Source organism: Melopsittacus undulatus, chromosome 16, assembly GCF_012275295.1.
Source record: "Melopsittacus undulatus isolate bMelUnd1 chromosome 16, bMelUnd1.mat.Z, whole genome shotgun sequence".
NCBI lineage: Eukaryota > Metazoa > Chordata > Aves > Psittaciformes > Psittaculidae > Melopsittacus > Melopsittacus undulatus.
Window position 1 is genome coordinate 2,208,328 of NC_047542.1, and position 14,166 is coordinate 2,222,493.

A 14,166-nucleotide genomic window follows, 5' to 3' on the forward strand; every position below is an offset into this window, starting at 1 on the left:
CGCGCTCACCCGGTGAGGGGAGCGCAGCCCCGGGCAGGCCCCGCTCCCTGCCCGCTCCCCCCGCCTCCCCCCTGCCGCCATTGCGCAGGCGCCGCCCGGCGGCGGGTGAGGGGGGGCGGTTTCCGTGGCAACGGGCGGGCGGCCGCGGCCTCGCCGGAGCCTCGGCGGCCGCCGGGGCAGCGCTGGTCGGCGGAGCTCGGGCCCGGCGGGGGATGGAGGCCGCTCCGCTCCCCTCCCGACACCATGCTGCTGGGCAGGAAGCCGGAGGCCGCCCTCGGTGCAGGTGAGGCGGCCGCGGGGCAGGGAGAGGGCTGAGGCTGCCGCCGGGGCCTCCCCGGGCGGGGGTCCTGCGGGGAGCGAGGCCTCGGGAAGGCCCGGGCAGGCCGCGGCTGACGGGGCTTCTCCCGTTGGCAGAGCGCGATGCGGAGCCAGCAGCGTTGAAAGCCGCATTTCTGGGTTCTTGAACGGGGTTTGTCCACAGACGGGCACGGGAACGTTTTGTTCCACACACGCACACCCCGGCAGCAAATCTAACTGTAATTCCCACGTATCGCTTTCAATGGGTAACCTACTTTAAAGGATAGTCCTATCAAGTATTCAAGTTAGGCTCGTTTTCGGTTGTCCCTCTCCATGAGGCCAGCTCGGGATTATCCTGCTTAAGGGAAAATGGGGAGTGTGTCTGTTGGTGTTTATTAAAGATATATTTGCAGTGCAAAAGCTGATTTTTAAAGAGGCTCCAAATTAAAAGAGTCGCAAATTAAGATTTTCCTGGAGCTTTGCATTCTGCTGTGGTATTAAAACACAGTTAAATCCTAAATGTTTATTAAGTGAACAAGAACTGATGATTTTACAGCCTGAAATGTGCTGAAACACATTTCAGCTTTGTCTGTATAGCTGTGAATTATTGTGACTAACTGGTTCGTGTGTGGGACGTTTGCAGCCAGGTTTGGAGATGGATTGTATGACTCCTACATGAGGATAGATCAAATTAGGTACCAAGAGGCTACAAATGAAGAACACAGCCCCTCAGGACTTCCTTCCCTGGCAAGAGCTAATGTGAGTATTTTAAAGCCGTTTGGGTCTTCACATTGGGTTGCATGGAAGTGAGAACTGTCAAGGAGTTAGATGTCTCCCTACAAAGAATAAATCTAAATGGGATGTGCAGCTTTGTAGTAGCTTATTAACATGATTGCTTAGTGCTTTTACCAGGCATAGAAATGAGATTGTGTTCAACATAGAGCTTGTTAGGCAGCCTTAGAAATCATCTTACTATCCTCAGCCTGTTGTAATCAAGAAAGTTGCTTTCCAGAAGGTTGAAGCATTGTGCCATGTCACCTTGTATGTTGGTAAGTATGTAAATCCACAGATGCTTTGTTTTGTCTCTAACACGGTTCCATTTTAGCTTCCCTCATGAAAATGCAGGGAGATAAGTACTTGGGAACAGCAGGAGGAGCAGCGTGGGTTTGCATGGCTGCCAAATGTCTTACAAAAGTATCTTTCTTCTCTGAAAACTTTGCCATTATCTGCTGCTTTGCTTGCTAGCAAAATAGCTCTTTATGGAGTGAAGGTGTTAACATACTTCTTCATAAGCATGCTGTTTCCTCAGCAGATGTGGAGTTACGAGATCTTTCCTTTCAGCTGAGCAGTCGTGCTCATGTTTAGCTGTACAGTGATCTGACCTTTATATGCTTTCTAAACGTGACCTGGCTCTTGTTGAATTCTGGCAGAAGTGAAGGAGCTTGAACTTAAAAAAAATCACTTTCTAAGAAGTGAAAATAGACACGTCACTGAGTAAGACACATTTGAAGATCATCACCTTGTGGGAATTTGCTGTAGCAGATACTAGTTAGCTTGGTCCATGCCGTTCACTGGGCAAACTCAGTAGCATGGGTTTGTGTTTTCCCTTTTTGGGAATATTGAGAAAGAGTAGAGGAAACAGGTTTGTTGAACAGTGGAGTTTGAAGGGCAGTGGGTGGTTTGGGGTTTTTTGCAGGGACATGGCAACTCTTAAACTGCAGGTTTTAAGTCATAGTGTAACTTGAGTTGTTCATAACCAAAGAGAAAATGGAATGGAACTGTCCAGTTAAATACAAATATAACTATAGCTCTATGAATATTGTTTTTTCCCACTCTTCATCTGTATTTTGTCTGTCAAGCCTGTTTACTTCTTAAGGCAAGATTAAGGATTATAAAGGGCTTAGTTTGGCCATGATGACACATCAAAAAAATACAACCCCAGCGGTATCTTGTGAGCAAGAACTGAGATGAAGTGTGCAGGAATGAACATCATGATGCTCAGTTTTAGTGGGGAAAATATCTGGAAAGAAGTGATCTTTGTTTTCCTTCATGCAAGGTTTTGTTATTACAATGTAACGTTCCATTACAGTTCAAGGGTTCTGATGTCTGCAGCTGTACATTCTTTTCATCTTAGCTACAAGAGAACACAAATATCTCTGCTTTGAGAGTACATGGCTTTAATTCAGTTTAATTCAGATGCACTTGTGCAAAACCAGTTGTGTGGGAACTGGGTTAAATGTTTCTTTCTCAGTTAAAATGCTTCTATAAGTACGTGAAAATCTTCTTTGTCAGTTGAATTTCTTGGCTGCAAATAGTGCTTTATCAGTAAAACCTGTGCAGGCTGCAAGTTGTAAAAAGAAGCTGTTGAAAGAAAGCTCGTGTTCCCCAGAAGTCATCTGACTTTGAGTGTAGCTCTTCTGAGTTCAAGTTAAGACTGATCTATATTTGTGTCTCATTGTCACGTGGCAAATGATTTTGGTCCTCTGAGGATGAAAATGGAGTTCTCGCTGCTTAAATGACTGTTGCTTTGGGTTTGAGATCCAAAGTGTAGTTTCTTCATTAAGAAATAGTTCCAGGATAAATGGAATTATGAATCCCTTCCTTATATAGAGATTCAAAGGTACCAAGTGTTTGCTACAAACAGCAGCATTAGCAACAGCAGTTGCTGATGTAGCACTCGTTGCAAGGTCACTTCATCGTGTTGCTTACAACTGGTGACATTCAGACTGTTAACAACATGTTTTGGACTTCTGCTATGGGACAGACTTGTTTTGGTTTGTTTTTCCCCTTCTTTCCTGTCCCCTCCATGAAAACAAGTGTGAACTTTATTCTGTGCTTATGTTTATCTCTGAAGTCCCTGTTGGAGTCTGCTGGACTAAGTAGTCTTTTAGGCAGTTCTGCCCATGTCATTCTTATCTCACAGGTTCAGCCAGGCTCCGAGAAAAAGGCGTTTATTCGAAACTACAAGGGTTGGGCTTTGTTTTTGTGTTTCAGGCTTTCTGGAAAGGCGTGTTCCTCCCAGTACACTGTATTTTGGGGCTTGATAGGACCCAGAGTAGTGCAATTGGTAGGATATATCCGACAGCCCCTACTTGCCATTGATAAGGACTGACTTATGCAGGAAATGCCTTATTTTGAAGGCTTGCGAGCAAGAGTTAACATTTCAAGGCAGCACCAGCAAACAGACTCTTTAAGAGACGTGTGTAGTTGTTTTTGGCAAGAACATTCACTTCCCTTATTTACTGACTGTGCCGAGATGTTGGATTGTATGTAACTAAAAAGGAATTTGGTTTTATTGCTGTGGATCTGCAGGTTTATTTATATTTTTTGCTTGATTCCTCTGTAGTTATTTTGGTTTTCAGGGCTTCGCTTTGGCATGTGCCTCAAGTCTTTATTTTTAGATTAAAGGCCAAAATGGAAAACAGATGTTGCTACTCTAAGTCATGGCTTCTTCAGGGTTGCACGGGCTAAGCCAACACCTCTCTGCTGCCGATCAGCATGGAGCATCTGTGAGTAGAAAAGGGGGATAACTGCTCTTCTAGAAAGGAGCAGAGCTCCAATGAGTTCAGCATTTGCTAGATTGTAAAAATAACACTTTTGAATCATTTCACAGTGCTTTTTTTGCCTTTTATATGTTCATTTAAGATGTAAATAGCTTAATATGTGGCGGTAAGAGGCAGCGGTTACAGACTACTGTCAACTAAGCTGGAATAAAAGTTCTCAAATGTTCAAAGTCTGTCTTAAGATACTTGTGTAGTTCTCATGATTTTGAAGGGATTTATGGATATTGTGGTATTTCCCCTTCACAGAAAACCCTCTCATTCACTTTTAAATATGGTTCATCTTGCTCTTGTCACCCTTTTGCTCCTCACTCAGCCCATTCTACCAGCCTCATGTCACCTGCTCTCTCATTTCGTTGTCTCCTCTGGCACACTTGTCTCTGCAATATTCCTGTGCATTGATGTTACATTGCATGTTTCAGACAGGTGCAGCTTGCATCTGTCCTTGGTTGTGTTTGCTGCACCCACGGTTAGAGCTAAACTTAGCTGCTTCCCGGCTGTTTGCTGACTGCGAGCATGCTAGGGGAGATAGGTACTGTGTCCTTGTGGAGTGTCTGACTGTCCAGGGTTTACCCTTTATGGACTTGAAAGTACGTTGGTGCTTGTTTTAGTAAGCTGCATTCTCTGTGTACCCTTCTATAACTATGCTTGTAACTCAAGTGAGTTTAGGTCAGGCGTTGTTCCTAACAGAAATGCAAAATCTGTTGATGTTTTACATCAACATAAAATCTGTTGATTTTATTCTCAGTCTGTGCATAATCATAAAAATAAAACTTTTATTTTTTCTTTCATCTGTAGGTTTCTAGCAACAAACTTGGGATGAAGGATCACCCTCTGACTGGAGGTCAGGTCAAAGTGGAGCAATTATTTGAGGACTCTGGGAACAGAAGGAGTAGCATTCTTCAGACTACGGGAATTACCAGTTCAGAAAGATCTCTTCCTTCCCTGACGAAAGATAGAAGCATAGAGAGCATAAGCACTTCTAAAGGTGGTGGTAGTTCCTCAAAAGCACATAAAGCCATTTCCCAAGCTCCAGAGCAAGCTGTCAAACAGTACAAACATCAGTTATCTGCTTATGAACAGCAGGAGATATTTAATTTTTCTGAGATCTACTTTGTGGGTCCAGCTGCAAAAAAGAGGCAGGGGGTAATCGGTGGCCCCAACAATGGAGGCTACGACGATGAACAAGGCAGCTACATTCATGTGCCCCACGACCATCTTGCTTACAGGTATGAAGTCCTCAAAATCATTGGCAAGGGCAGTTTTGGACAAGTTGCTAAAGTCTACGACCACAAACTCCACCAACACTTAGCCTTAAAGATGGTGCGCAATGAAAAGAGATTCCATCGCCAAGCAGCAGAAGAAATTCGGATTCTGGAGCATCTGAAGAAGCAGGATAAAACAGGCAGTATGAATGTTATCCACATGCTGGAAAGCTTCACCTTTCGGAACCACATCTGTATGACATTTGAGCTCTTGAGTATGAACCTGTATGAGCTGATTAAAAGAAATAAGTTTCAGGGCTTCAGTATCCAACTGGTGCGCAAGTTTGCTCACTCTATCCTGCAGTGTTTGGATGCCCTTTATAGAAACAAAATCATACACTGTGACTTGAAGCCAGAAAACATCCTCCTAAAACAGCAAGGAAGGAGTGGAATTAAGGTTATAGATTTTGGGTCCAGCTGTTTCGAGCACCAAAGAGTCTACACATATATTCAGTCTCGATTTTATCGGGCACCAGAGGTAATTTTGGGAAGTCGCTATGGGATGCCCATAGATATGTGGAGTTTTGGCTGTATTCTGGTGGAGCTACTGACTGGATACCCTCTCTTTCCTGGAGAGGATGAGGGAGACCAACTGGCTTGTATGATGGAACTTCTTGGAATGCCACCTCAGAAGCTTTTGGATCAATCCAAGCGAGCCAAGAACTTCATCAACTCTAAGGGTCATCCTCGCTACTGCACTGTGACTACACATGCAGATGGAAGAGTGACCCTTAATGGGAGTCGATCACGCCGGGGTAAAGTCCGAGGTGCTCCAGGGAACAAAGACTGGGTGACAGCACTGAAAGGTTGTGATGATCCCTTGTTTATAGAGTTCTTGAAGGAGTGTCTCAGCTGGGATCCTTCCACACGCATGACACCGGGTCAAGCTTTAAGACACCCTTGGATTTGTAAACGAACCCCCAAACCCCCCAGCACTGACAAACCTTCCACTAAGAGGATTTCCAGCTACACAAGTTCTTTCACAGGAATAGGTTCCAAGTTGCCTCCTGTAGCTGGAGTAGCCAACAAGCTGAGGGCTAACTTAACCACTGACTCCAGTGGAGGTATATCTCTATGTACTGTGCTACCCAAACTGGTCAGCTAATGGAGAATGATGCATTTCCAGAATACATCCCTTGTATTTTAATTGTTAATAATGTGTAAGGAAGTTAAATGCAGAGGTTTTTAATGGTTTTACTTTTTATTAGAGGCTAAATCTCAACTACAAAAAGCTCCATCAAATGTACACATTTCAAGGGCTAACTTTTATCCAACTGTTCACTCACAATGTGGTGCATATATTACCTGACTGGGTAGGTCAGCTCAGCTATCGAGTGAAATGACAGTTTGGCAGACATGCCTATAATGCTGGGTTAGAAATCAAACTGATTCTTATCAGGACGGTTTAACAGATTCTTTTGCTTATGACAGCAAGGAAAATGGATTTATAATACATGTTTCAGTTCATCTCCAACTGAACTCTTTTTAGGAGAGTTTTTACATCAGTTGTCAAAAGCACAAATGTGTTAATGTAATGCATTAGGAACTTGCAAATTGCTAACATATTTAAAGAATTTAAGTTCTCTGCATTGCCTTCCCCTTATCTACCCTGACTGAGATTTTTAAAAGTACCATGGGATGTAGACACCAAAGGAATTTGGTGTTGAAATTTTATCATCTGAATATTACTTTTCTTTCTCCAAAGGAGCATAGAAATGTCCTGAAACAGAGGATATATCTTGATCAAACTAACAGCTTCTCTGCAGTTGTTATTTCCTGTAGAACTCCATGGAAAGCTGGGAGGGGAATTCAAGATCAGGACTGATCCATTCCAAGTGTGTGCTGGTTTGTTCAGGGCTAATGAATCGATTCCATGTTGCTTTGGAGCTCAGATTTATTAATTTTCAGCATCAGTTCTGCCAGGTGTGTGTGTTTGTTTGCCTGTGTTGTTCACAAACCAAAAATGATGAACTTAAAGAGCTGGTTTATTCACACCTTTGAGATTCTGGTCAGCTTAATGTCTATTTTTGCCCTGTAGAGTGAATTCCTTTGCAGTACATGGAGCTCTTTTAATAAAAAGCAAACATGCCACCCCTATCAGACAGTACAAGTTTGTAAGGCCCAGGACTGTAAATAGAAACTGGGAGTGGAGGGGCACACCTAATAAGTGGAAGCATGCTCTGAAATCTAAGCATAATCTGTGGAATACCAGGAAAAGATTGAGAAGGTGCAAGAACTGGTGAATCCAAATCAAAATGCCCTATGGGAGGAGTTGCTTTATTTCTAATCTTACTCCTTCAGGCCCTTGAGAGAGAGATGTCTGTGTTTTCTCATTCTTGAAATCCGTGAGCTTGTATTTCCTCTTCCTTTATCTTCCCAGAACATGAAAAGGTGGCGTGACCTGGAATGACAACAGCACAACTTGTTCGGGTTGTTACTTCTTGCAGCCACATGGCCCGAGTCCATTTGCAAAACCATCTGATCTCTTGCCAGGTGCCTGCACAGAATTTTAAACACAATTTAGAGCTTTTTCTGAACAGCAGGTTTGAAATCGAACGAGTTTCTGTGTCGCAGGTTTTTAGTGTTACAACAAAGGGATTATCAGGGGGAATTTTAAGATAAGGTGACCGCATGTTCCATGCAAGACCCTTCCTCTGAGAAGATGGGGCTGCTTTTTCTCTTGTGCTCTAATTACAGCGTTGGTGAAATGCTGGGTGGAGACCTGTATAAAACATCAGAAAGAGAGCCAAAGCTCCAGACTTTCCAAGGCTGTTGTTTCAATGGAGATTCTGTGTACGTGGCTTTTCTGAGTTCTTTTGTTTTATGAGTGTGAGGTCAATAAGCTTAGTAAGAATAGTAAAATAACAGTCTAACCTTTATCTGTGCACCTACAAGTGGTACCAAGGTTTATGGTATGTGCATGGCTCACTTCATAATAACACATGACTGGTATATTTTTATTTTGACAGGTTTAGTGAAGTTTTATTTGAATGGAGAATTGGGGAAGTGATTTGGGGGGAAGTGGCAGCAGATACCATTGATTTTAGCAGAATTGCTAATAGATGTGGCATGTTTTCAGAAGCCAGAAACATTCTTCCTCCTCTGCCCTTTATCTATGCATTTTTTAACAGAATATACCTGGTGAGTGAGGAGAAAGAAACCTTTCAGGAGCAATAGCTTGTTAGGAAAGATGCATAGGAAAGCACTTTGTTTAAAGAGCATAAAGTAATGGTGGTGTCGGAGCCTGGCAGGAGGCAGTGGAGTGTTGGTGCGCTAGGAGCTGTACAAACAGATCTCTTAGGAACACAGAGCAGGATCTTGGTTCTAAACTGTTTTCATCTCTAAAATGCCAAATGGAGAACTAATCATTCTCTTGTGACTTCTGGGAAGTAGTTGCTAGAGGGTAACTTCTAATGTGGGAGCCTCGGGTGTGCACACAGTAATCTCAAGGTTGGTGCTGGAAAGCTGCAGCTGAAGTAATTAGCTGGCAAGAGCTAATTCCTTTTTGTGTAGAAGATGTGTTCAGCATGACCTGACTGCACAGGGTGCCTGCTATGAGTTGTGTCTGTGTCAGACTAGCTCTTTCTTACTGGGGACTACTGCATTTTAAAATGAAGAGCATAGTTAACTGTTCGTGCTAATTTGGGGCTCTTGTCTATATAGCCATAGTAGGTGAGGAGGAAAAGGAAGCAGCCTCAGCAGTGTTTTACTGGGTTGAAAAGGATTTCTTTATCCTTTATATAAATATTCCAGGGAATATTTTAGTCTTGTTTCCAGTAACTAAGCCATTTCTTTATGAAATGATTGCTTTCAGTGAGGGGACACAGTATCCCAGCACTGGGAGAGCACTCCACATGAGCTGATACATCTCCTAGCTGGGACAGAGCTGAGGAATCATCCCTGCAAGCACCTCACTTGTGTTCCCTGTGAATTAGCACAGTTGCCCACAGCTGCGTGTGTAGGGTTGGACCATGGCCTGCATAGTTGGATGGTGTAGTTTCAAAAGTGATCTAAAACTAACCTTGTCTGAATAGATTACTAGAGCAGCTTTTGGTTTTGGGGTCACTCTCTGCTTTGCTGGTTTGTTAACCTGCCAGCCATGGTGAGGTTCCACTGGAACTTCAGCTGTGTTCTAGGAAGTCAGCATAAAACAAATGCACATTTACTTGGGTTTACAGCAAAACAGCCATCACGTTTCTGTTTTAAACCTTCTTTACAACCTTCCCAATGTTTACCACACTGCTGTTGTCTTTGTGTTGTAAATGACAAGCTCTGTTTATTGTCTGCATTTCCAACTGTTTGGTTTAGCAATATTTTCATCTAAACAAATGCCACCTTGCGCATCCCATCTGACAAATACATTCTGCTTTTACACTGGGCTCCAAGTAGTTAATGCCTGTCCATGCAGGGAGAAACTTGGGTTTCACTGAGCTTGGTGGGACAGGCAAGTCATTGTCTTCCCTGCAGAACACGGTGCTGCAGGCACACAGGCACACACCCCCCTCAGGCTGCCTTTAGTTCTTTGCAGGTTTGATCTTACCAACACCAGCTGCTGAACATGAAGCTTGTTTTCCAACTGTGACCTGATCCTAGGGATCTGTGTACAACAGATGCTCTTCGCTAGTTTTTTATCCCATTGTGCAGTGACCTGAGAATTCACAACAGACTTACTGGAAAGCTTTACAGAAGCTGTTCCCTGGGAGGGTGCTGAGGCACTGGCACAGGGTGCCCAGAGAAGCTGTGGCTGCCCCATCCCTGGCAGTGCTCAAGGCCAGGTTGGACACAGGGGCTTGGAGCAGCTGCTCCAGTGGAAGGGGTCCCTGCCCATGGCAGGGGTTGGAGCTGGAGGAGATGTAAGGTCCCTTCCAACCCAAACCAGTCTGGGATTCTACAACTTTTGTGGAAGAGTCTGTTGCTCAGTGTGAAATTCCTTCCAATCCTTGTGCCCTGTTAGGACTTTGATGCAGTTCAAAACTTTATAAGCAGCATTTTCTCAGCAGAGGTTCTTTGCAACACCCATCTGCTTTAAAACTACCTCCAGACTAAACATAGGGTCTTTTTTAAAGGGATATTCACTGCAGACTGCAGCTATTTTTCCTTGTTTAATAGTAGTAGCTGTTTTGGCTGTGGAACATACACATGATGATCTCAGCAATGTCTTACTAATCCTAGCCAGACAAGCGAATGGCTGATTCTGCACCCAGCCATCTCTGCTGCAGTGTTGGCTCCAAACCCCATGGGCTGCTGTGGAAGTGGAAGCCAAAGCCCTGTGGATCACTCTGCTGCACTTCCCTGCAGCACCCAGCTGAGATCCAAACCACTCTGCGCAGAAAGCCTTTGCTTCAGTGAGAAACCCAGGAGCTTTGGCAGTCCCGAGGTAACAGTTGGACTTGATGGCCTTAAAGGGCTTTTCTAACTTAGTTGATTCTATGTTGAGCACCCGGAGCTGTGGGTTCCTGGTAGTTCTATAAGCTGGACATCATGGGTTTATACTTGGAGCTTCTCATAGATACCACTTGATATTTCTTATGTTTTTATTGTTAACTTGATAAGGGTTTGGGGAGATGCATACACTTCATTCTTCCCATACAAGAGCCTTTCTGCATTCTCCACTGATAGAGCTTTTGAACCCCCTGGAACAGGTAAAACCCTGGGGCCATGAGAGCAGTCTTGGGTAGGTGAACGCTGTCCCTGCACTGAGGGACTCCACATGCAGTTCTTGCAGACGGGCTGGCTGGCTCAGGGAGTCAGTGTTGCTAAAGACTAACCCGTGTTCCCCATCCAGAGAACTGTGCCTTATTATTTTACCAGCCTACATCTGTCTCGGTGCAACCAAATGACTCTTCAGGGGTTCTTACACATTGCAGAGGTTCATACTCAGTGTCGATGTCTGAAGACTTTACAGGTTAGCCTGTTTATTATAAGTATTGTGATGAGGTGTAATATGGTGGGGACTGTAGGAAACATTTAAGGTGCATGTGACTATAACTCTGTGAAGGAACACTTTGGGAATAAGTCAGTCTCAAGCTATTGTATCTCAATGTAATGAACAGATATTTCCTCAAGTTGTATCCCGGTTCATTTTTAAAGGAAAATAAAGACAGAATTTTCTTTAGCAAAGTCCTGAAAGTCCTTGATTTTGCTTTATTTAAGTATTAATTTTTCCCAGATGATGTAATTTGCCTTGGATTGCATTGGGTGCCACACTACACCTAACTGGAGAGGCCTGGAATGTTCTCAGGCTCTGTGTGAGGAGATGGTTTCAGTGTGTCTGTGCTAAACGTGAGGAATGCTCTGATCTGACAAATGCTCTTCTCCTCAGTGGGGCTGGAATTAGAACACGGCGCAGCTCGGCCATGACATTCTTCAGTTGTCACTTTCTCATTGAGCCCACTGGAGAGCTTTTTAAAGCCCAGGATCCTGCTTATCCCTGGGCTAAAAGGAGAAATCCAGTAATAGCCACTTAAGGAAGATTTGCTTTTATTAGAAACCTATAAATGGGTAGCCTACACGAGTGGATGTTGGAATAGTTTGAAGATGAAATCATGCTGGAATAACCATGTCTTTAGCTAGGAGCTATATGATCAAATGATGCATACATGAACTGAGATTTGAGGGGCGGGCAGCCAGCTGCAAAGTCATCACACCAGAACTCTGCTCTCAAAGCCATAAGCACAGGGTAAGTATGCCAAGCAAGCAGAGAGGGGTATTCCTTGGCTGAGGCTGGATCTCTGAGACATGAGCTGTATATCCCTTGTATATCCCCTTCACCATTCCCTTCATTGCTGATGCCCTGTGTGGAGCTCAGCGAGTAATGAGCCTTTGGCATGGTGTGGGCTTGATGCTGCCAGCTCCTCTGACATGGGATGGAAAGGGGCTGGAGATGGGCAGACCCTCCAGGCTTGGGCTAATGAATACACCCAAAGAAATGTGCTGCCCACCTTCTCCTCGTGCAGAGAGGGTTTAGATGCTGATTTCTTCTTTAGATAGAAACATGGAAAAAGCAGGGGTGGTTTAAGGCCTTTTACAGCCTCCAGGCAGGACCTTGGGCACTGGGAGGGGGTAACTGTGTTTTCTAACACCTTCCAGATACCCACACCCCAGTGATCTTCAAAAATGCACCTTTAGAATGGTAGAATAGAACCATAGACAGGTTTGGGTTGGAAGGGACCTTAAAGCACATCCAGTTCCACACCCTGCCATGGGCAGGGTATAACACTGCTTGTTCTGGGGGGGAGCAAACAGCTCAGCTTCCATTTTCCAACCATTCCGGATGGTTTTGCAGTGATACTCATGTGGAGCTGAGCTCCTGAGGGTTCGGTTCCATGCTCTGCCTCCAGTTACTTGTGCAGCAGCATTTTACCTCCCTCATCGTTGTCTTTCTCACCCTGTGGGACACTGATGGTGCCGTCAGAAGCAGCAATAAGATGGCAGGAGAATAAAAGAGAGGCAAGACCTCCAAGCTGGAGTTCCTTCTTTTCCCTGGCTGAGTGGAATCACATGCTTTGCTATAACTGTTTCCAGACCCCTCTTCAGCACTTGCACGGTTAAGCATGATCCTTTGACACATCCCCATGTGATGGGAAAGGCGCAAGAATGACACAACCCTTGATAAATATTCCTTGATGATGTTTGTTTTCTATTAAGCTAAACCCAGAGCTTCACTCCCCATCACACTGCAGGGTCTAATGCACACATGGCCCTTCCTATGAGCTGGCAACAGAAAGATGCTTTATTTCCCCATAGGGCCACAAGAGATGTGGCTTTTGGTGGACCCCATTTCAGGGGACACCTTCCTTTCTTATATTGCATACAAGCAGTTGGACTCAGTTATCAAACCATCTGCTGGCCATGGAGCTTGCTCCTACCACTGGATCCTGCCACTGTGGGAAGGGGATAGCACACAGCAATGTGGGTGATGTCTTCTGAACATCGGGATACAGCCTGGTTTGTGTTGGAAGGGACCTTAAAGCTCCTCCAGCTCCAACCCCTGCCACGGGCAGGGACCCCTTCCACTGGAGCAGCTGCTCCAAGCCCCTTGTGTCCAACCTGGCCTTGAGCACTGCCAGGGATGGGGCAGCCACAGCTTCTCTGTGCAATGGGACACTGGAACAAGCCTTTTCAAGCCTGTCTTTACATGCTGCTGGCTCCGTATCCAGCATGTCCCAGGTTACACAGCATCCAGAACTGGATGGTGCATGGAAAGGCAGTGCTGATATTGCTGAAGCCAGAGGAGACCCAGACCTGCATGGAAACAACACAGGCAGGCACAGCCTGGGGAGCTCCCATCCCAAGCAAATCCCCTTTCAAATATAAACACATCTCTTCCACCCAAATACCTATTTCTGGCCTCAAACCAAGCCATTGACACACCCCCCCCCCCCCCCCCCCCCACCTCACCTGCCTGCTCCCGTTGCTGTTTTCTCAGTTGCTACACAAACAGGTTTATTTCTGGCTCCAGCCACATGCCAGGTCCCAGCACTGCTGCAATGGCATCTCCTGTTACCGGGGTGAGCACGCTGGGGCGGATGCGGTGGCTTCAGAGCAAAGCCCTTCCAGCTGCTCGGGACCTGACCCCAGGCACTTTTAGCTGTTGCTTGGTGCCCCAAGTGTTTTTCCACCCAGATAAAGCCCTGTCAGCACCACCGGTACCCGTGTGGGAGGGCAATGGGGGCTGAGGGATGCTCTGGTGGGGTGGGAGGGTCAAGGTGTTGCTAAGCTCTGGTGTTGTCCCCCCCAGAGGGGGAAATGGGGGTGCCTATGCCCCGGCTGCAGCTTGAGCACTGCCAGGGATGGGGCAGCCACAGCTTCTCTGGGCACCCTCAGAATGAAGGATTTATTCCCTAATATTCAATCTCAATCTTTTACCTTCTCATTGGCTTCCCCAGTGCTCTCTCCTTCAGGCAGCACCACCTGCTTGGGGAGCTCAGTGAGGCCCAGCTGCTGATCATTGGCAATTAATGCTGTTAATTGCTATTAATAAATGCTGTTAATTGTTATCAGCAGTGCTGGGCTTGTCTCTTAGTAGGGAGTGGTTGTGTTGC

The 14,166-nt window shown here is 45.4% G+C and overlaps 1 protein-coding gene across 2 annotated transcripts; it reads left to right on the forward strand.

The window, feature by feature from the left end:
* Nucleotides 1-164: 164 nt before the first annotated feature.
* Nucleotides 165-11,242, forward strand: DYRK3 (dual specificity tyrosine phosphorylation regulated kinase 3). 2 transcript variants are annotated; one of them, XM_034069799.1, is made up of 3 exons: nt 165-283; nt 945-1,056; nt 4,656-11,242. In XM_034069799.1, exons 1-3 carry the CDS (start codon nt 213-215, stop codon nt 6,225-6,227), a joined length of 1,755 nt encoding a protein of 584 aa, XP_033925690.1. In that variant the 5' UTR covers nt 165-212; the 3' UTR covers nt 6,228-11,242. The 2 variants fall into 2 exon arrangements, with proteins under 2 accessions (XP_033925690.1, XP_033925689.1); XM_034069798.1 differs by having other exon boundaries at nt 176-283; nt 941-1,056.
* Nucleotides 11,243-14,166: the final 2,924 nt, after the last annotated feature.

What these genes read in the sequence shown, in the direction of transcription:
- DYRK3 (XM_034069799.1), top strand. Translation starts at nt 213, where the DNA reads ATGGAGGCCGCTCCGCTCCCCTCCCGACACCATGCTGCTGGGCAGGAA. An exon ending in GGAGGCCGCCCTCGGTGCAG is followed by an intron (nt 284 to 944) that starts GTGAGGCGGCCG and finishes GTTTGCAGCCAG; the next exon opens with GTTTGGAGATGGATTGTATG. An exon ending in CTTCCCTGGCAAGAGCTAAT is followed by an intron (nt 1,057 to 4,655) that starts GTGAGTATTTTA and finishes TTTCATCTGTAG; the next exon opens with GTTTCTAGCAACAAACTTGG.